Genomic DNA, 23,557 nt, shown 5'->3' with positions numbered 1-23,557 from the left:
CATTTGTTTCTAAGTATTTTTTGATTTCCTCTTTGATATCTTCAGTGATCTCTTGGTTATTAAGTAGTGTACTGTTTAGCCTCCAAGTGTTCGTATTTTTTACAGTTTTTTTTCCTGTAATTGATATCTAGTCTCATAGCATTGTGGTCGGAAAAAATAATTGATATGATTTCAATTTTCTTAAATTTACCAAGGCTTGATTTGTGACCCAAGATATGATCTATCCTGGAGAATGTTCCATGAACACTTGAGAGGAATGTGTATTCTGTTGTTTTTGGATGGAATGTCTTATAAATATCAATTAAATCCACCTTGTTTAATGTATCATTTAAAGCTGTGTTTCCTTATTTATTTTCATTTTGTATGTTCTGTCCATTGGTGAAAGTGGGGTGTTAAAAGTTCCCTACTATGACTGTGTTACTGTTGATTTCCCCTTTTATGACTGTTAGTATTTGCCTTATGTATTGAGGTGCTCCTATGTTGGGTACATAAATATTTACAACTGTTATATCTTCTTCTTCTTGGATTGATCTCTTGATCATTATGTAGTCTCCTTCTTTGTCTCTTGTAATAGTCTTTGTTTTAACATCTATTTTATCTGATATGAGAATTGCTTCTCCAGCTTTCTTTTGATTTCCATTTGCATGGAATATATTTTTCCATCCCCTCACTTTCAGTCCCTAAGTTTGAAGTGGGTCTCTTTTAGACAGTGTATATACGGATCTTGTTTTTGTATACATTCAGCCAGTCTATGTCTTCTGTTTGGAGCATTTAATCCATTTACATTTAAGGTAATTATCTATATGTATGTTCCTATGACCATTTTCTTAATTGTTCTGGGTTTGTTATTGGAGGTCTTTTCCTTCTCTTGTGTTTCCTGACTAGAGAAATTCCTTTAGCATTTGTTGTAATGCTGGTTTGGTGGTGCTGAATTCTCTTAGTGTTTGCTTGTCTGTAAAGGTCTTAATTTCTCCATCAAATCTGAATGAGATCCTTGCTGGGTAGAGTGATCTTGGTTGTAGGTTTTTCTCCTCCATCACTTTAAATATGTCCTGCCACTCCTTTCTGGGTTGCAGAGTTCCTGCTGAAAGATTAGCTGTTAAACTTATGGGGATTCCCTTGTGTGTTATTTGTTGTTTTTCCCTTGCTGCTTTTCATATTTTTTCTTTTCTTTTCTTTCTTTATTTTGCGGTACGCGGGCCTCTCACTGTTGTGGCCTCTCCCGTTACGGGGCACAGGCTCCAGACGCACAGGCTCAGCGGCCATGGCTTACGGGCCCAGCCGCTCTGTGGCATGTGAGCTCTTCCCGGACCAGGGCACGAACCCGTGTCCCCGGCATCGGCAGGCAGACTCTCAACCACTGTGCCACCAGGGAAGCCCCACAGTATTTTTTAATTAAGCTTTCAAATTGAGATATAATGTATATACCATAAAAATTTACATTTTAAAATGCACAATTCAGTGTTATTTAGTATATTTACAAATTTGTGCAACTATCACCACTCTCTAATTCCAGAACTTTTCAACATCCCCAAAAGATGTAGCTATTAGTAGTCACTCCCCCATCTCCCCCACTTCTACCCCTGGCAACCACGAATCTATTTCCTGTCCCTATGGACTTGTGTATTCTGGACATTTCATATAAATGGAAACATATAACATGTGGCCTTTTGTGACTGGCTTCTTTCACTTAGTATCATATTTTCAAGGTTTATTCATGTTGTACCATGAATCAGGAAATCATTCCTTTTTACTCCTGAATAATATCCAAATTGTGGGAATATACGATATTTTGTTTATCTGTCCTCAGTTGATGGAAATTTGGGTTGCTTCCAATTTTAGGCTGGTATGAATAATGTTGCTATAAACATTCACGTACAGTTTTTTGTGTGGGACACACGTTTTCAATTCTCTTGAGTATAGACCTAGGAGTGAAAAGCACATCCTTGTGTGGCTGGTTTCTTCTGATCAACATTATGTCTGTGTAATTAATTCATTTTTGTTGTTGCATGTTGCAGCAGTTCATTCTTTTTCATTACTTTTTAGGATTCTGTTCTATGAACATGCGGCAATTTATCTATCTCCGATTGATGGACATGTGGGTTGTTGCCAGTTTGAGGCTATGGTGAATAATACTGCTGTGAACATTCTTTATATGTCTTTTGGTGGAAAAGGCACTCATTTCTCCTGGGTAAATACACAGAAGTGAGGTTGCTAGGCCATCCTTCTTTATCTGTCTTTCCGCATCATTCCAGCATGCTTATTCACGTTGGTGCTGGATATGCCCTTGGCTTCTTGCCAACCTGCTGCAGGAGTCCTTCCCTGCCTGGGCACACATTTAGGACTGACTTTTCTTCTGTTTAATCTCTCTGAAAAGCATCTTGTAACAATCCTCTCCTTCCTTATATACTTTTTCTCCTGTTGATTAACAAAGCAGAGCTTAGCTCATGCCTGCCTACGGCTCACTATGTTTGTACAGTTACCAGCTTGAGAGCCTAAGATAATTTATAATGGTGCATTACCTTACAGTAGTGGTCACTATGGGTTTTGAGGGGCCTAGATCCCTCTTAGAATCTGATAAAAGCTATAGGCCCTCCCATAGAAAATGTACACACACACACACACACAATTTATCTTACACCTTTGTGGGATTTATGAACCTCCATGAATCCCATTCAACTGTGTGTTCTTGGTTCCTAGGTTAAGGATCTTCTCAATTTTGGGGAATTCCCTGGCTGTCCAGTGGTTAAGACTTCACCCTTCCACCGCTGGGGGCACAGGTTCAGTCCCTGGCTGGGGAACTAAGATCCCGCATGCCTCATGGCATGGCCAAATGAAATGAAATGAAATAAAATAAAGTATTAAAAAAAGAATCTTCTCAATTTTGTAATACCTTAAAAATATCAGTCCTCTTCAGCCTTCCCCTAATTCTTTAAGATCTTCTATTCCAAGCTGTCATTGTTAACTGATGTTCACATAGGAAGGACCATATAGTCACAGATATAACACTGGCTAATACAGAGATCCTGATCTCTTTGACAGAAGGGGTAAGAATTACTAGCACTTACAAAGTCACTGTTATTGTTGTGAAGTCCTCATTCTTTCAGTTCTGCTAGCATTTGAGAACTTTTCTAATTGTATTCTTCACCACTCCTGTTCAGCTCCTTAACTGGAGATTAAAAAGGATACATTGCAGTTGAACTGGACCCTCCTAGGCTGAGAAGGCATTGCCCTGGCCGCAGGTGCCGCTGGCCTCGGAGCTGGGTGTGCACGCCTCCAGCTTCCTTCCTCACCAGGAGCCTTCCCCTCCTCAGCCTGGCAGAGTTTCCTGTCTCACATTTTCTTCATGGATGAATAATTGGGTGCCACAGAGTTCCATGGAAAAGAACGTGTGTGGACTAAATGAAGTGACCAATTAAGTAGTCCATAGTAAGTTAGATCTTTTTCTTGGAAAATGAAGAAAAAAATTTAAAAAAAAATTATTGGCTTAAAATTTTTATAAAAGTAATAAAAAGCACAAAATGAAAATAATTTTCCCTGCTCTGCAATGCCCATTTCCATTCCTCAAGGTTGCTAGTTTATCGTCCTGGAGTTTTTGTCAAGCATGGTGTAGATTTGTTTGTTTTTACAACCCTGAGATCACATTATGCAGTGTGGTGCAGCTTGCTTCTTCCACTTTGCAGGGTAGCACAGACATGCTTCTGTGTATACGCTGCATATGTGCTGTTTTACCTTCCTCTTTTCTTGTCTTTCTTTTTTAATGCTTAGTTTCCTTTACTTCCTCGTATTTAGAGTAATGAGTTGGTACCCTGACCTCCAAAGAGTACTAATAAGTATTTTTCTTATAACTATGAACTCATGGACTTTAACGTATTTGATGTGCTTTAATCCAATTTAGTCATTAATCTTTATGCACAGGTAGCCTCATTCTTGTTCAAGGATGAGGCTTGTTGTGAAGTCCTCATTCTTTCAGTTCTGCTAGTATTTGAGAACTTCACAACAAGCCTCATCCCTCTTCAAGTCCTTTTGATGTGACTCAGTCTGTGTCACACACTTTCAGGTGGGACAAGGTATTCCAGGCTGTTCTTTCCTCCAAATTAAAATTAAAGTTTGGAATAAGCCTCAATTTTATTGTGTGGCATGTTTAGGAAAATGTGTCTCACTAGGTTTAACCAGATGTCCCAGGTGCACCCCTGGTTGTGTCTTATCAGTCAACTGCCAAGTATGTGTGAGAGCCTCCAGGTGCAGGGCAGGCAGCTAGAGCCTGTTATGTAGCTGACAAGTCACCCCGTCTAACTCCTCCTCCCAGACCAAGCAAACCACAACCCAAACAACAAAAACAAGTCCTTATTATGTCCTCAAAGTTTATCTTTTAAAAAAAAATTATTTTTATTTAATTAATTAATTTATTTGTTTTTCTGGCTGCGTTGGGTCTTCATTGCTGCGTGCGGCTTTCTCTAGTTGTGGTGAGCAGGGGCTACTCTTGGTTGTGGTGCACGGGCTCCTCACTGTGGTGGCTTCTCTTGTTGTGGAGCATGGGCTCTAGGTGCACGGGTTTCAGTAGTTGTGGCACATGGGTTCAGTAGTTGTGGCACACGGGCCCTAGGGCGGGCAGGCTTCAGTAGTTGTGGTACGCGGGCTCAGTATTTGTGGCTTGCAGGCTTAGTTGCTCCGCGTCATGTGGGATCTTCCCGGACCAGGGATGGAACCCGTGTCCCCTGCATTGGCAGGTGGTTACTTAACCACTGCGCCCCCAGGGCAGTCCAAGGTTTATCTTTTATCTTAAGAATATTTATGGGACACCACTGATCCATAGAAAAGTAAGCAGCTGAGGGCTGTCTACAAATCTATTGATGTTTTGTTGCACAATAACTTACATACAATCACATTCACCCATTTTAAGTGCTCAGCTCAATGAGTTTTGGTAACAGTTGTGCAGCCAACACTATAATCATACTTCTATCACCGTCCCGCCCTCCCCGCAAAAAAAATTCTTCTTGCCCCTTTGCAGTCAATCCTTGTCCCCAGCCCAGTGCCAGGTGAACCACTGACTTTCTCGTGGATGCTCTAGGTTTGACTTTTCTAGAATTTTCTATAAGTGGCATCGCATGGTGTATAGTTTTTTGTGTCTGGCTTCTTTCCCTTAGTGTATGTCTTTGAGATTTATTCATGCTCTTGTGTGTATCAGTAGTTCAGTCCTCTTTCTCGGCTCAGTAGCATTCCGTTGTATAGATATACTACTGCATTTGGAGGTGGGTTGTTTCCCTTTTTTTGTGGCTATTATGAATGATTGTTGATATGAACATTTTTGTACGAGGCTTTGTGTGTTTTAATTCTCTTGAGTAAATACCTAGGAATGGGGATTGCTGAATCATATATTCAGTATATGTTTAACTTTTCAAGAAATTACCAAAACTTTTTCTCAAGTTGCTGAACCATTTGTTTCGTACTATGAATGAGGGTATGTATACATGTATGTATGTGCCATGTGCGAGGCTTCCAGTTGCCCCACATCTTCACCACCGTGATGTTGTCATTCTTTTTTATTTTAGCCTTTCTAGGGGGTGTGTAGTGGCATGTGACTGTGGTTTTAATTTGCATTTCCTTAATGACCAGTGATGTTGAGCATCTTTTCCTGTGCTTACTGGCCTTCCGTGTATCTTTCTTTGGTGACGTGTCTGTTCATATCTGTTGGGTTGTATGTGTTCCTTTATTGCATTGTAAAAATACTTTCTATATTCTGGATCCAAGCCCTTGTTAGATATATGTTTTGCTTTTGCAAGTTAATTTTAAGTTGAGTTTTGATAAGAAAATGTCCAATTCATCTGTATTTTATTTGAAATACAAAAGGTATAATCTTATCCAAGGAAAATCATAATACCTCTTAAGCACAACTTTGTAATCATGTAAGGAAGAGAAAGAAAAAAAAAAGAAAAGTAAAGAGAAAGTTCAGAGAAGAGATTGGGGAAAGAGTAAAATGAAAGGAAGAAAATGATTAGGAGAAAAGAAAGAACTAGACAAAACTGAAAAGAGAGATGGAATGAGAGAGAACCTAGAAAGTGAAGGAAGAGGACAACAAAAAAATTTACAGTTGTGGAGGGAAGAGGAAAAGTGGAAGGAGATGACAAAAAATTACAGGGAGAAGAAAATACCTCCTCATGCTTTGATTTCCCCTGCCCTGTTTTCTGCAGCAGCTTCTCTGTCACCCTGTCTTTCAGTTTCCTTCTTCTGAAAAGCAGGTTCATGTCCAGCCTACTTTCTGCCACTTCCCACTTCTTCAATATCTACTGCCCTTACTTCCAAACGTGCAACATAGCTGGGTTGTGTGTGTCCTTTCCACCTTCAGCGTATAAAAGCACAGACCCCGAAGTTAGTGGCGTGTGTTTGAATCCCAGCTCCGCCACTTGTTTAACTCTGTGACCCTGGGCAGAACCTAACCTTCGACCTCCAGTTTCACCGTCTGTAAAATGGGAATGATAGTAGGACCTGCCTCTTATTTTTCTGTGAAGATTAAAGAATCCACGTGGAGCTCTTATCATAGTGCTTGGTATATAGTGCTTGATCATTCAGTGTTAGCTGCTATTAGAGAGAGTGTGTGTGTGTGTGTGTGTGTGTGTGGTGTGTTTTGTGGGGACAGGGTCTTTCTTGGTTATCATTCTTTAAACTTTAGTTTTCTGTTCATCTTCTTTTCATCTGGGAGTATCTTATGAAATTAAAAAACTTAAGTGATAGAACATCACAACAAGCATCACGCTTCTGAAACTCCGAGATATAATAAACACAACTGTATTTGCTCATCTGGAATGTAAAGTTGGAAGTAATAATAATGGATATTTATGTAGTGCTTTAACTTTGAGTATTTTAACCTAGTACTGACAGGTATTTAATAGTAGAAGGCTTATAAGATCCAAGGCTGCAATTTTCTGGTCCTTGTAATAGTGAGATTCCAGACCCATCCACAATGTGATAAACACAGCTGGGGCAGGTGAGCCATCTGAGCTTTTTATCAGTAAATACTAGACATGAGCTCTACCCTTTCATGCCAATCATCTCTGCCACAAGTCCCGTCATAAAACAGAAGGTAGTAAGTAGTATTTGGAAGGGGCCGTCTTCCCAATGCAAGATCCCTTCTACAGCATTTCTGCCTCTGCCTGAACGCTATTGTAAAAGTTCACCTGTCTGTGATTAATTTGTATTTTTTGGACATTTCCAATTGCTGGCAAGATTTTCCTTACATTGAACTAATTGATAGTGAATTAGTATAGAAAAAAAATGTCTCCCCCTTTTTACATGTAGACCTTCAGCTTTATAAAGTAAGATTACGCCTACTGTTTCTTTCCTGTGTTGGGCAGTGTTTTCCAGTTCCAACCATTGTTCTTCAAACAACGTGATTTCTATATTATGCCTGCTTTCCCATTTGCCCAACTTTGGATACAGGCTATTTTGTCAGGATGCCACTTAAAATGTGGCAGCTATAATTGAGCCCAGCATTCTAGACATCTATAACTTTTTTTTTTGTTTGGCAACACGGCATGTGGGATCTTAGTTCCCCAACCAGGGATCAAACCTGCTCCCCTGCATTGGAAGCGCGGAATCTTAACAACTGGACTGCCAGGGAAGTCCCAAGGTGTCTATAATTGAGCCTAATATTCTGGATGTGTCCCTGCTTCTCTGGTTGGGGCTCCATTCTTCCATGAGTAAGTCTAAAATGGCTCCATCAGTTTTCCAGCTGCCACATCACGGTATTCATTTATTATATTTGGGGTGAGCATATACTTTATCATCTAAACCAGGACACTTTTGAGAGTGAAAAAGGATACAATTAATAATTAGGCACAGGTAACAGGCATAAACCAGAATTGTCCTGGGCACACAGGGCTGTATGGTCACTATAATTATATGAAGTTGAATTCAAGTCTATCAGATACCGAAGCAGTTGAATTTTTCTGAATTTAAATGCAGAACTGTGTGTTTGTTTGAAGTCTAATTGTGTTGATGTTTGTCCTGTAGAGATTATTTAAAATCTAGATTTTTGTCTGTCAAATTAGTTATTCCTCCCCAGTCTGCGCCATCGGAAAATTGGATGCACCCCTTTCCTCACATCCTTCCCAGGCGTTGGTAATGTAAAAGGTGCTTTCCCCAGATCTGCAGCACCAACCCATCTCCAGTTTTAAACTGAGAACCACGATCTTAGTGTGTTCCCTTCTCAGGTTTTTGCATTTTAACAGGATACAAAAAAGACTAAAACCTTTCGGAGCAGAAAGAACAGAAATCTAATGATTGTTTCTCAGGCAACTTGGCAGGTGTTTCCCCTGCAGATTCTGAGCATCTTCCATATACCAGATAATAGGTTGTGAACGTAGAGTTACATGCAAACATATTAACTAATGAAAGATACCATTTGATGGATAGGTACAGGAGTAAAGGTAGAAGTTAACTAGAGTGGGGGTGAAAAGGAGGAAGATATATTTAAAAGGGCATCTTCCTGTTTCATTGTAATTGGCTATATAAAAATTTGACGGGGCAGTTAATAAAAGGATAGTTTTTATTTCAAAGTGAAAGCTGGACTTCAAAAGTAATTATAGAGCAAAAAGAAGGTCCCTTAGTAGTCTCTGTTTTCTCTCCTCTTGACCACAGGATTCCTTCCTCCCTCCCTCCTTCCATTCCTTTCTTCCCTCCTTCCTGTCCTTGCTTCCTCTCCTCCCTCCCCCTCCCCCTCTCCTCCTCTCCTCTCCTCTTCTCTTTATATTTATTTGTTTTTTTAAGAATATTTCGGTTCCCTTAACCCTAAATTATATACATGTATAGCCCTCTAGAATAGTGACTTTCAAACACTTTTTAAAAAAAATAAATTTATTTATTTATGGCTGTGTTAGGTCTTTGTTGCTGTGCGCGGGCTTTCTCTAGTTGCGGTGAGCGGGGGCTACTCTTTGTTGTGGTGCGGGGCTTCTCTTGTTGCGGAGCATGGGCCGTAGGCACGCGGGCTTCAGTAGTTATGGCACACGGGCTCAGTAGTTGTGGCTCGTGGGCTCTAGAGAGCAGGCTCAGTAGTTGTGGCGCACGGGCTTAGTTGCTCCGCGGCATGTGAGGTCTTCCTGGACCAGGGCTCGACCCCCTGTCCTCTGAATTAGTAGGCGGATTCCTAACTACTGTGCCACCAGGGAAGTCCTCAGACACTTTTTATTGCAACTCTCAGTATGGAATACTGTACATTTCACATTGTAATCCAGCATGTACACACACACACACACACACCACACACACCCCAGAAAGAAGTTTCTTTTTTTTTTCAGAGTTTAAAAAATTTTTAAATTTTATATTGATTAACAATGTTGTGTTAGTGTACAGTGAAGTGATTCAGTTATACATATATCTATTCTTTTTTAAATTCTTTTCCCATTTAGGTTATTACAGAATATTGAGCAGAGTTCCCTGTGCTCTACAGTAGGCCCTCAGAAACAAGTTTCTTGAAAAGATTACTTGCTATTGCAGTGTCCTCTACTTCTCTTCCCTTCCCTTCCTGTTCCATTCAATTCTATTCCACTCCATTCCATTCCATTCATAAATGGCTGATTGAACCAAATAAATTGACTTGAAACCTGGTTTTCACAATTACAGTTTTAAAAATACTTCTCTAAAGTTATTGTCCATTGACTGCTAAATTATTTATAGAGATAGATGCTTTATGGTTATAATAAGCAACAAAAAGCTAGCCTCACTTGGGCATAAATCTACAGTAATAATGATGATTAGGACTTTATGATCTTTTTTTGTTCTTATGGGTAAATATCTGCTCACAGAGGACCTAGCACAACAAACTGATTTTGTTTTGGTTCTTCCAGATGAGAATTGCAATTAATTTAGTAACTAGACAATGAACAGTGAGCAATTCTTCAATCTAAATATTACATAAGTCTCCATTACATAACTGTAACATGGCATAAAATATCCTGTGTTTGACTTAAAAAAAATGTAGACCAGGAGTTATTATTGCAATGCTAAAACTGGTTTAAAAAGCCTATCTCTATAAAATGAATTTACCTGTCTTAAGCATTTAGTTGTTCAGCTATTCGAAAATTAGGACTTTCCAAGTGGAGGCCTTGAGGCCATAAAATTCCCTGCCCACTGTTTCTAACTTGCTGCTTTACTTCTATTAAGTCATAGTTACAGATACTTGGATAGTCTCTTTTTCATACATTTTGGGGCCCTTATAGGAGAAATTCAGGTCTCTAGAAGTATGAAACCAGGGAAAGCTAGACTATCCTGTTGTGTGTTTTAATTTCAGTGAATGTACCTAAATGCACTTTTTTAGCATGTATCAGAAGTTTTATTCTTTTTATGGCTGAATAATATTCCCTTGTAAATGTATACCACATTTTGTTTATCCATTCATCTCTTGATGGACATTTGTATTGCTTCTACTTTTTGTCTATTGTGAATAATGCTGCTATGAACATAAGAGACTCAACTTTCAATTCTGTTGTATACTCAGCAGTGGAATTGCTGGATCATATGGTAATCTTATGATCAAACCTTATTTTTTGAGCAGTTGCCATACTGTTTTTCATAGCGGCTGCATCATTTTATATCCCCACCAACAATGCACAAGGGTTCCAGTTTCTCCACATTCACTCCAACTCTTGTTATTTTCTGCTCTTTTAAAAAAAATTAACTGTCCTAATGGATGTGAAGTACATGTATTTTTTTATGTTTTAATTTCATAAATATGGAGTGTCTTCAATGAAATTACGAAGATGGGCTTTGGACAGAGATTGATCTGGATTAAGTCTTAAAACTAGTTTTGAGACTTTAGGATAGATCTTTAAAACGTTTAGAGTTTTTCTTTCTTCATTTATCAAGCTAATGGTTACCTCAGAGGGTTTTTAGAAGAATTAAGTGATGGAATGTGACCACCGCTGATACGTAGGAGACACTATAGCAGTATATTATATACTTATAAATGAAAATACAAGTAAACATATATAAAATATATTATATATGTAAGTATTGTGTATATATGTGTCTATATGTATAGACACACACATTTATGTATATATAAATTTACTTGCATTTCTTTTCTTTCAGACTTAATATTTGTGTAATGGGATTTGGAGACTTGTATTTTGATTTTGGAATCAGTCTGCTTATTACACTTTTTTTTGATTATCACTGTTAAATGATAATTTGAGGATGGGAAAAATTAATTGAAAAATTATACATTATGATGTTCTGATAGCGATTTCTACTTATGTCTAATGTAATGGTTTGCTTAATGCTAAAATTTACAACTTGACAAGAATGAAAATTAGCATTGGTGCATTTGGATTTAGTTTTTCTTCCTCACTCCAACGGAAGCAAAATAGAAAGTTTCATTTGTTTCTGAGTATTTAGCCATTAATCTAGGAATCAGATAATTAATGTTTTTGAGACTAAGATTTTATAACATTCCTATTGATGTCTTACCATTAATTGTATATGCACATGTGGCATATTTCCCATGAGAAAACAGAAATGTTTCTTTTGAAGTATTACAACTCTTTTATATCTATCTATCTATCTAGATATCAGATATTTATGTATCTATGGATGTAGATAGATAAAGACATATATCAGAGGATCTCAGTTCAAATTCCAGCTCATTTCCTTACCAACTGTGTAGACTTAAGAAGAGTCTCAGTTTCCTTCTCTGGAATATGGAGAAAATAATCCTGGCTAAATCTCAAGGGTGTTGTGAGGATCAAATGATCTTTATTATCAATATATAGTACTCTATATAGTTCATAAAGTACTCCATGGCAGTAATCTGTAATGAGCAAACCAAGTATCGTATTTAAAAATTTTTTTTTATTTGTACTTAAAAATGTTTTTTGGAGTATAGTTGATTTACAGTCTGTGTTAGCTTCAGGTGTACAGCAAGGTGAAGGAGTTATACATATACATATATCCACTCTTTTTAAGATTCTTTTCCCATATAAGCCAGTAAAGAGCATTGAGTAGAGTTCCCTGTGCTATACAGTAGGTCCTTACAAAGTATGGTATTAACATCCCTGCCACCAAGGGGCCAGGCAGTCACTTGTCAGGGCTTTCAAGCATCCTATGTGTGGTTGAACTTGTTCATATTTATAAATTATTTTAATCTAGAGAGTCTGTCGTGAATGACTAAGGCAACTCACTCTGAGGTTTTGCTTGTTTATCTCAGAGAAGGGGAAGGTTGGATTTTATCTCGGGCCCCTTCGAGTTCTAACATCTTTGTAGTCTACAAGCCTGTAATTACAAAAGGCCGTTTCTCTCCCTCTTGAGCAGTAAAATAGCTGACTTTTGCTTAGAGGAAGTTATCCTGTAATAATTCATGGTCGTCCAGCCATATATTGTGATAAATTTTAATGTTTGCTAACAACTGCAATAAATTTTCTTTGGCCTTTGTAACATTCTAGAGGACACTTTGCCTCTTACATACCCTCTCTGTACTTGCTTTTGACTATGACCAAAGGAGTAGATGTTTGGTTTGAAATTTCCATGCATAAACAAAACAGACTCCTTTTAAAAACACACTCTAAACATAAAGAGTTCTATACACACACTGTATTTCAGGATGCATTTCTTAGAGAAACTGAAAAACAAAAAGAGAGCTACAGTTATATTTTAGGCTAATGAATGTGTACCTCTCCCCTGACCAACTCTGAATTCTAATTGCTGGTGTCTAGCGGCCCCTTGTCTGCCTGTCCCTGACCCTAGGGAGAGTTTTGTTACCACTTTCCAGTTTATCATTGGGAAGGTTCTGTTGTCTTCATGGAATTCTGCTCCATCCTGTTTATATGAAAAAGAGAAAAAGGAAAGCTCCTCCCTCCTCACCTTTCTCCATGTGGAGACAATAAAGCCCTTGAGAACTGATTCCCTGTAATCAGTATGAGGTAATTTTACAAGCTACCACGAAAGAGCCTGCTTTGTGACAGGCATTTGCTGATGGTTTAATTATGTCTTGCCTCATTTAAATCGTACACACATCTGGGGAATTCCCTAGCGGTCCGGTAGTTAAGACTTTGCCTTCCAAAGCAGGGGTGCGGGTTCGATCCCTGGTCAGGGAGCTAAGATCCCACATGGCTTGGGTCCATAAAACCAAAAACACAAAAACAGAAGCAATAGTGTAACACATTAAATAAAGACTTTAAAAATAGTCCACATCAAAAAAATTAAAAAAAAAATCTTAGAACATCTTTTGGAGGGAGGAGAAATGAAACAAAGTTTTCTTTCCACCATTACCAAAGGAAATTGCTGGCCGCTACGTAACTTGAACATCCTATATAATAGCCCAGAATGGGGTCCTAAAGTCAGTTTCTGGGGTGCAGAAGCTGCCTTAGATACAAATATTTTAGGAAGTACTTGTATACATACAAAGCAAAACGTTGCAGAACTATTTAGTGAGGTATTGTGAGTGGAGGTTTAGACTGGGTTCCTTCCAGACGTACGTGGAATCGTGTGAGAAGGTTAGTTCTTTGATTCGCAGGGTGTTATATACCATGGATTATGTGCTCCACACCATTTGAATGGCTTTCATATTTCTTCCCTCCACTAGCATTTATTCGCAGGTTAAAGATGCCAGCAGATCTTTTAGTTTAACACGAGCACTTCTGGGAGGCTTAGTTTCCTTCCACGGTTGTAAAAAAACAGTTCTAATTCTGAGACATTGTTTCTAGCCTGTTGCCCGACTGAACATAGCCCATTTTGTGGAATTTCTAACATTTCCTAAACTTATGTAATTCTGTGAAGTTGCTGGCCTTAGTTCTTAAGGTTAAGCTTTTAAAAAATTTAACTCAAATTACTTCCTTCTCTTTGTGCTTTTGGTGTTTGCTCTATGAAGCAAATCTTGCCTTTTTTTATTATTCTTTGAGTCTTGAAATGCTGAAAAGATTGTTGTTACCTAGTTAATAAATGGCACTGAGCAGGTTTCTAATTAGAAAACCCCCCAAGACCTTTTTCCCTAGCAGTTTATACATCTCTAACTTTAGAGAATGAGCTGACTAAGGGATTCTAGAGAGCTAGTTCTAGAAGCAGGGTGAGGAGTGTGAATAGCTCTGGGTTCCTGCATGCCAGAGAAACACAGGCTTTTCGTCAAAGGCTGCATCCATGCTGGCGCTAGTGATTGCTTCTGCATATTTTAAAAGATATTACAAGGTAATGGAGCTTTCACTCTCTGCTCCCTGCCATGCTGTTTCAGGGAATTCAAGAACTGTATAAAAAAACACATCGTGGTATCTTAAAACAAAGGGGCGAACACTTTGTAACGAATTGGGCACTTTTGGGTTATGTTTGGGTTTAATCCAAGAATTCTACTTATTGAAGCTCTTTGCTGAGAGCTCTGTAAGGGTTTAGTCACCTCTCAGTGAAGCTATCGCTGAACGAATGAAGCAATATTGATAATAATACCTTACATTTATAATATGCCTTTCAGTTCACAGAGTAGTTTCACAGATTCTCTTTTTTGCGCACCTGAGCAGCCCTATGAATTAGGCGTGGCAGGTATTATTAATGCATTTATTATGTAGTAAATTTAGAATCAGACAAAATACACGACTAGTCCAAGACCAGTAGATTTTTAAAAAAGTTTTCCAAAGGAGGCAGAGGGAGAATTACACACACACGCATGCACACACACACACACCTGTCACAGTCACCACCACCACAAGCATTTTTACAGACATCTGCATGCCCTAGGTTCCCTCCTGTCAACCAAAATAGTCCTGTGATATTAGTTGCCAGGCAGAAACAGATCGGTTATTTACAAAATGAGTTGCCTCCTGGGGAGGGTTGCTGAGGAGAACCATACAGCTGCGGCCCTGAAAATGGAAAGGGCTGTGGAAATCTAAGCCTTAGTGTCTCAGAGGGAGTGGATGGAAGCCTGTTTGGCCATCCTCATTCTCTCTCTCCCTCGCCCTTCCCCACCCCACACTAAGAGATAAGACCAAGCCTGTTGGTTCTGCTGCTTTGTTTTTAAATCTACAGCTACCCTAGAGCTCCCATACGCCCAGATTCAGATCCTCCCTGTCTCTCATCACACTGGCAGTTGGCTTCTGTGCTGGATTTCTTGCCTCGTGTTCACATCATCCTTCACGTGCTGTAAGAGCTGAAAACCCTGTATAAGAGTTCGCATTTTCCCTGGGATGAAGTGCATACTTCTAACCTAGAACGTGGCACTCTGCAGAGGCTGATTTCAGCCAGCCTCACCGATTTCATTTCGCAGCTGGGGCTGTCGTTTTTCGGCACGGTTGGCAGGTCCCTGGGCATTCTCCTTCGCTGCCCTTGTACCGGCCATGGGCTCTGGTTGGGACGCCCCTCCCCTCTGAGCATTTGAACCCTCTCGCGAATGTGCTGAATTAGTATGGGTTCTTTAACACTTGACTTGTGCCTTCTTTTTTGGAAGACTTTTCTGGCCTCCCCTAAAGAATGTGAAAGGTCGCATTCATCTCTGAACCACACAGCACCTTCCCCAGAGCCCCACTGAAAAACTTCAGCCTGTTTCACCCGCTAGACTGAGAGCTTCTGAGGACAGGGTCTGAGCCTTACAGCACCCAGAGGCACAACCTAGGCAGTAAACCTTAGTTGGCTGGATGCTTAACTTCGCTTCACAATCACTTTAGCTATGATGACGAGGATCATAACACCCAGTTTCTTTCCTAGTTACCTAAGGATACCACTAGTTAGGAGTGCTACTGGTTGGTCTAGTATTTAGGACAAATATTTTCTTTGTCAAAAGACCATTTCCTGGGCTTCCCTGGTGGTGCAGTGCTTAAGAATCTGCCTGCCAGTGCAGGGGACACGGATTCCAGCCCTGGTCTGGGAAGATCCCACACGCCGCGGAGCTTCTAAGCCTGTGCGCCACAACTACTGAAGCTCGCACTCTAGAGCTGGTGAGCTGCTACTGAGCCCGTGTGCCACAACTACTGAAGCCTGCGTGCCTAGAGCCTGTGCTCTGCCACAAGAGAAGCCACCGCAATGAGAAGCCCACGCACCTCAACAAAGAGTAGCCCCCGCTCGCCACAACTAGAGAAAGCCACGTGCAGCAACGAAGACCCAACGCAGCAAAAAAAAAAAGACCATTTCCTAATGAACTTAATTAGGAATTTGAAGTTATGGAGAAGAACACATTTTTTTTTTCTCTTTTCATAGTTAAAGGAAGTCAGAAGTAGAGACTGCAGATTATAGAGTTCAGTTCTACTTGAATATGGACTTGTGTTTTTGCTGCACTAAACAATGTAGAGTTTGGCCACTTGCCTGATATAGGACAGTCTAAATAGCCTGCTGTATTAAATTGGGAGTACTCTTTTGGAGCTATCTGTAAACAACCTCTATATGTGTGCTTGAAAAAATTGTGTATTCTCTTTGTAGATACTAATATATAGGAAGTATTTTCTAGGGCTAATTAAATATGTTGTCAAGAAAAACAGTTTTCAGGTCCAGTTATTTGGTTTTCACACCGTTGTTCTAAGTGATGATTCCTGTAACCTACTGTAATTCTAACAGTCTCTCAACCAACTTTCAGCAGTTAGAAGGTGTCTGTTTTCTGTTGGTTATAAAATCTTTACTCATCCACATAAGTAACTTTTAGACCAGAAGTTAATAATGTTTTCTATAGCTTTGTATGTGTAGGTGGGAGGTAATCAATAGAACTTGTGTTTATAATTACAAGCTATAGGAAAAAAGTCATTATTTCTTCTGACTTTGAAAAATTCCTTAAAAAATTTATGGTCATATTTCTTGGTCATGTGTGCCATTAGAACCATAAAAAAGTGAGATATGAAAAGAGGTCGTCTCATTTAATTTTATAATTAATTTTAAAGAGAATAAAAGAATGAGTGCACATATAATATAGTCAAGAATGTGGCTAAAATGTATGTTTGAGCCGACTGAATTTTATTTTTGTGAAACATGCTTGAAAAATGGGAATGATTGTAAATATTAACACATCGATCAAAACAAGGTAAATTTGTTACATAGAATTCTTACAATTTTTTGTGAGAAAAATGAAAATAATGTTTAGATCTTCTATGTCAATACTCCTTTATTATAGAATATTCGGAATTGACCTTTATTCTAGATTGTGTGTTATCCATTCCACAAATGTACAGAATCATTAGCATATGAAGGCCTTTGTTTAGTCAAACTTGCATTTTCCTCATTAACAGAAAAAAAATTTGTTTTTTGACTTAGAGATATCACTAACTATATTATTCCACTATGATTTCCTAACTCGACATTTATAATCGACTATAATCTTGATTTAGTTTTTTTTGTTTGTTTGTTTTGCTTTGTTTTTCCCTTATAACATACTGCGTCTCAGATGTCTACAACATGTTCACCCCAGGTATGTGGAAGCTTGGGGAATAGATGACTGAAACGCGACTGCTTGATTACTGTGATTGTTTCTACTTCTTCCATCACTTTGGCTGTCAAAGATACATACCATGAATAAGTAATTAATTGTGCAAGGTCAGATAAGGCAGTGAAAGGCACTAATCTCATTCTATTGACTTTCTAAGTCCAGGCACTTTATTATAATTAAGAAGTGCTTTATAATGATTACATTGGTTTGATTTCTTTATAGATCACGCTAGCTATGATTTCCTATAAATTAATGAAAAAGGTGGTATTCTAACAGGCTAAATGATTATTTAAAAAGGATGTTATAGGGATAATTTAACAGTTGACTGGAGTATGGGCTAGATGATGTTTAAATGTTATTTATACTCAGGGATTCCGAGATTCCAATGCTAGGCTATAAGGGAAATCTAAGAAATGCTGGTCTCCTTAATTACAGTGTTTTTGTTTGTTGGTTTGTCATAGACTGCCTCTTTAAGGTGTGCCCTATGAACCGATATTCTGCTCAGAAACAATATTGGAAAGCCAAGCAAGTTAAACAAGGGAACCACACAGAGGCAGCCTTGCTGAAGAAATTACAGGTAAGGGCCAGCCTTCCATCTGTCTGGTTTAGGCTAGAACAAGTACAGCAATAACAAAAGATCTATGCTGTAGCTTAATGATTTCACTCGATACACTGAGATTCAGAATAGTTGTGGCAGCACATTAAAGGTGGAAAGGACTTTTAAGTTACAGGGTGTGGCTACTGATTTCCTGGAGTGTCGGTAGTGCATTTCTGCTGTTTATTCAGGTGTGCCACACTAATTCAGATATTCACATCACACTGAAAACCAGTCCAGAATCTCTGCAGGAATACCAAATCCAGTTATATTTTACTTGACATAGTACCTAATTCTTTTGAAAGACTGTTGGAAAAACATTGAAAGTCTGTTGTTTCTGATCTGGGCTCTGTGTAAATTTAATAGAACTTATTTTGTGTCATTAAAATTCCTGTTACTTTCGAATTGAAACTGAATTTTGAGGCTTTTGAAATTTACCTACTATGTTTGGTTTCTCTAGCAATATTCCTTCTGAAAATAATTTTATAAGACCAAAGTGCCTAGTATTTTTCTGAAATTCCCAACATAAAAGCATCTCAATATATTTTGGGCTACATTTCAGCATTAAGCTGAGAGATTTTTATCGCACATTTTCATCATGTATTTAATGATTGCCCCTCTTCTCCCGAAGCACCAAGAGTAAAGCAACCCGCCTATTTTAGTCTTGGTTGTATTCTTTGTTCCTAAATTAAACCTTATTTCTTTGTCAATTATTGTGCTCTGTTTTCTATGCTTCCACACTAAATATTTGATAATCAATTTATAGCATGCTGCAGAACTGGAACAAAAACAAAATGAATCAGAGAATAAGAAGCTGTTGGGAGAAATTGTGAAATATAGTAATGTTATACAAGTAAGTGTCTATTTACTTTTGCTTAAAAGGGGTGAATATTTTATGGTTAATTTGCATTTGGTAGGAATGCCAACCTGCCTTAAAATTGGGGGATACAGTGGCTTGTTATTTGGTGGGAATTATACAGTGTGATATTTTCTGTTGATATTCAGCACACGATTCTGTATGAATAAATCTGGTGCATACACATAAAGAAGTGACCTTATCCAGATGTATGCACAAGTTGTTAAATCAAAAGGAAGAAAATGGGGAAAGCCTGTAACAAGAGTCCTTTAGAATTAATGGGACTAACCTGTAACAAATGAAGCTTTATGTTTTCATTTTGTAGGGAGGAAAGTTTTCAAATTGTACTTTTAGATGAGAACTGTCCTTGAGTTATTAGCTCTTCCATTTCAGTTAGTATACGCACTGATTTATCTCAGCAGCATTTCTTCCTTGTGCTTCACTTAGATCTTTTAGCTTTTTACTTGGGTAGTTGTGAATGCCCCACCTTGTTCCAAAAAGAATGTAAGGCATTTTCAAAAATACATTCCATATAAGATAAAATATTAATAGAAATAAATAAGGCAACTGGATCAAAGGGAAAATAACGATTGCATGAATAAAATGAAGTCAAGGGTAAGGCATGTTTATAAAATCCATGCTGTAAAGGCTGATAAACTTTGGCTCGAAGCCTTTTTGTTGCTTGAGTAGCTATAAGGGCAGTGTGAAATATTACAGCATTCACATAGAAGGTCCGTACAGAGAGCTAAGTCAGAAGTTTGGAAGCACAAACATTCCCCGGAAGAAGACCAGCGAACTGTTTCTCCAATGAGCTCTCATAAAGAGGACACTGTTTAATATAGTAAACAATGGCCTTAACAACTTCCTTACTGTAAATACTACAATGAGGTGTTTCATAGAGCTGTTTCAAAAAATAACATCCCCTGATGTTTTGTTATCGGCCAATGGCAAAGTGTCAGAGCACAGGACTGGCAAAGCGGTTCTCTGATGGTACAAGAGGAGAGCCCTGGGTCTGCGGCTCCCTGGACGTATGAGTTAATCTAATGATAGATTGTGTGATACCTGTGGCTGCATGTCCCTTGGGCAGTACTCCATAACTAGAGTTTCTCTTAACCAAGTTTTGATTCATACTAAGTGCCAGCGAGCAGAGCTCATGTTTCTTGTCAAGAACCTGACTCGCGAATGTTTGCGTGGTGAGTTAGGGGCTGAGCCACGTTTTCTAACACGGTGGATTCCAAAAGGAGTGGGGTTGGCCCATGAGGGTTTTCACTGGTTTCTGAGATAACTTCCTTCTTATATTGTGGATATTAAAACCACCATTCTTTTTTGAAGTGATTGTAATAATAGGAAGGTTATTTGTTTTAGTTTTCCTACTCAGTAATGTCTTGGAAAGGTTTTGCCCATGGAATCCAGTAACCCGAACAGTGGTGCTTCTGCCCTCATCTGAGAAGGGGTGGGATTGTGTCCTCTTATGGAAGTGGCAGAGTTTATTTAGAATGGGCAGGCTGTCTCCGCCCCCAGGGGGTGAGGGCTGTCTGCAGGCAGGGGTGGTTAATAATACTAAGTGGGTTGGTGCATTATTACAGGTCCTCGGTTATTCTTTAATATGTTCTGTTTTTGTGGCCAGGCAGGGATTGAGAAGGAATGTAGTTTGGGGGGACCCCCTGGTCTCCTTTGGAAAGCTTGGGTTTATCCTATTATTTATCAGTAGATGAAACTCTTTCAGAAGTGTCCCCTGGTTTGTTTTCCTTATGTGCTCACTTCATTATGAAACAGAATTGGGGATGGAGGTGAGGAGGAACCCAAAGAAAGTCGGCTTGGAAAGATGGTGACTGTGGAGTCTGGAAAGAACTTTGTTTAAACTCTATCCCGAGCTGTGTTATGTGGGCACATGATATAAGTATAAACACATATATGCAATTAGCAGAGGAGATCAAAGAATAAAGGCGGTAATCCATATCTTTCTTCTACAGCTACTGCATATAAAAAGCAACAAGTATCTGACTGTCAACAAGAGATTACCCGCTTTACTGGAGAAGAATGCCATGCGCGTGTCCTTGGATGCTGCAGGAAATGAAGGGTCTTGGTTTTATATTCATCCCTTCTGGAAGCTGAGAAGCGAGGGTGACAATGTATGTAACTATAAGATTAAGAGAAAAGCAGCACATTCTTAAAGACAGTAGTTCTTAGTAGTGGAGAATCCAGAAAGTGCAAAGAAAACAGATACAGTTTTCAATCTTCAACGTATTATTTTTATGTTAATTTCTTTAATAGGTTGAAAGCATTTTTTTATAGTACAAATTGTGCTCAGGAATCATAAAAAGACAAAGATCAGATTAATTTAAAAACATCTTCCAGCCAGAATTTGTGTGAAAGAATTTAAGAACGTTAATATTGGCTGAGACTTTTAAGGGAGAGAGGCAGAGTTTGCTTCTCGGCCTATTCAGGAGGGAGCATGGCTGTAAGGAAAAAGAGCTGTGTTGCAGAAGATGGAGTCTATTCCTTTGAATTTATAGAGCGACACAGCAAATCATGACAATATGTCATTTACTGCCTCTGTAGCCAGTTGTTTGCAGTCTGTACATCTTAATAGATGTGTAATGAATGAGGAGCTATAGATTGGCAGTAGCTCATTGACGACAATACTTAAATACGTTGTGGAATGCGAGCGTGTTGTAGCATGTGAGTTCTAGTAGTTGCTAAAATATTTTCCTGCTACTTTATAGAGCAGAGAAAATAAAATTATGTGCAATGATTCAACAGGGTCAATAGTTAGATACTTTTGTGTGTAATAAATGAAGTAGCAGGTGACAGTCCCTGGCACATGGAAGATGCTTAATAAATTCTGGTTGACCCCCAATACGGAATAACTTTCATAAATAGACGACTTTACAGATATTGGGTCAGGTGATCAAGAAAAATAGTTGAGATTAAAAAAATTAACATAAAAATTCAAAGCAACATAAAAGTGTAATTATTCTGACAGTTCTCTCAATCAATACTGTGATGACATTTTAAAATGCATTGGGGCTTCCGTGGTGGCGCAGTGGTTGAGAGTCCGCCTGCCGATGCAGGGGACATGGGTTCATGCCCCGGTCCGGGAGGATCCCGCATGCCGCGGAGCGGCTGGGCCCATGAGCCATGGCCGCTGAGCCTGCGCGTCTGGGGCCTGTGCTCCGCAACGGGAGAGCCCACGACAGTGAGAGGCCCGCGTACCCCCCCCCCCAAAAAAATCATTAAAATGTATTGGCTGTTTCTTGTCTTAGAAATGTCTTCTGTTGTAGTGAATCTATTTTTTCCAGTGAATTTTGAAGTCCAAATTCGATTCCACAGGATGCAAGCTTCATGGTTTAATTTGGTTAATAAGTTATCTGATGATATCCTCCTTAGGTAAGATTTGGGAGAAGCATGGCATGTAGAAATGTAATGCACTTTAAATCTTGTGTTGGATTTCTTAAAAATAAGTTCTCTTTTTTTTTTTTTTCTTTTGGCATCAAGTGATGTATGCTGTGAGCATGACATATATTGTAATTTCAGTAGGTAGTTAATTACAATCAACTCTCAATTATTCAGGGACTGGTTATGCAGTTTATGAACAACCTGTGTGTTTGGATGCCCTGTTTTGTAATGCTCGTTCCCTTCTCCAGCGCTGCCCCCCCACCCCGCCTCACTCCCACTGAGTACGGTCCCTGTTGGCAGGTGGTCAGTGAATTTCAAAACAAAACATCAAAACAGATAAAACCTGAACTCAAGCTCTAAAGGAATGTGATGAAATGATTGGATAAATTGGGGCCTGAGCCTGGCTGTGGATTTTATTAATTCATTCTGTCTAGTTTTTCGTTCTATCTGTTCCTTTCCCTGCTCCCAAATGCCTTTACAGGCTCAAAGAGAGTTGAATGTAATGAACTATTTCAAATAATTAGTTGTATTGGGTTGTGGGGTGGGGAACAACCTACCACCCAAACATTCCATCTTGGTTAAAATGGACAATGTAATTGTTAAGTGCAATGTAGAGATTCTCCTTATATAGGTGTGCTCTATAAAGCATGGCTAAAGCAACCTTACACACTGCTTTTTGCTGAAATAGCTCACTGTTTTTGCTCGCCACTGTGTAGCTTTTATGTGTGATTAAGGTTGCTGTGAAAGCATATCCACAGCCCTATATTTGCCATGTAAATAATTGTATCGTAATGGTCATTTTCTTTGCCAGGAATAGGTAGCATTTTTCTAAAATACAAGCCTACTGTATTTTATTGAAGGCCATTGGAAACACTGTTATTTCATAACAGGTGGTTTAATTACTGTTGATTTTCTTTAAAAACATATTGAACTTAGAGGAGTAAATTGCAAGGTTTAAAGGACTTTAAAATTTCTGTTTTACTATTTAGCAACTAGTTAAGTTGCGATTTAGATTATAAGTATCCACAAGATGTTCAGTGACCAAAATGAAATGTAAAAATGAGGCTGATGATAGTGTGGGGAGAAAAATGCTCGTATCCTCAAAAATCAGTTGTTTCTACCGTTTAAGGACACCTTTGCCATTTATCTTATAGAATTTTGGGGTGGATAGTTTTGGGAGAACATAGATTCATGGATCCCTCAGCTGTCTAGAAGTCCTCACGTGCTGTTGCTCAGTTAGAAAGTCACTGGGGACAGCCTTGAGCAGAGTTCATAAATATTTCATTTTCATTTATCTTCCCATGATTGAGTAGTTAATTTTTCATTTAAA

General features: G+C 38.8%; 1 protein-coding gene across 3 annotated transcripts in view; it reads left to right on the top strand.

The window, feature by feature from the left end:
* The window catches only part of ITPR2 (inositol 1,4,5-trisphosphate receptor type 2), a 520,017-nt gene that overhangs the window by 83,530 nt on the left and 412,930 nt on the right, over positions 1 to 23,557 (top strand). For all 3 annotated transcript variants that reach the window (XR_003001564.1, XM_024733221.1, XM_024733219.1), the window contains exons 3-5: positions 17,839 to 17,954; positions 18,739 to 18,825; positions 20,802 to 20,960. Coding sequence is in view for 2 of the 3 variants with exons in the window: in XM_024733221.1 (XP_024588989.1) it covers positions 17,839 to 17,954; positions 18,739 to 18,825; positions 20,802 to 20,960 (362 nt within the window). In the remaining variant the exon portion in view is untranslated. The remainder of the gene's footprint in view (positions 1 to 17,838; positions 17,955 to 18,738; positions 18,826 to 20,801; positions 20,961 to 23,557) is intronic.

This window comes from Neophocaena asiaeorientalis, unplaced genomic scaffold, assembly GCF_003031525.2.
Source record: "Neophocaena asiaeorientalis asiaeorientalis breed wild unplaced genomic scaffold, Neophocaena_asiaeorientalis_V1.1 scaffold150, whole genome shotgun sequence".
Classification (NCBI taxonomy): domain Eukaryota; kingdom Metazoa; phylum Chordata; class Mammalia; order Artiodactyla; family Phocoenidae; genus Neophocaena; species Neophocaena asiaeorientalis.
This window is presented reverse-complemented; position numbering and strand designations above follow the sequence as displayed.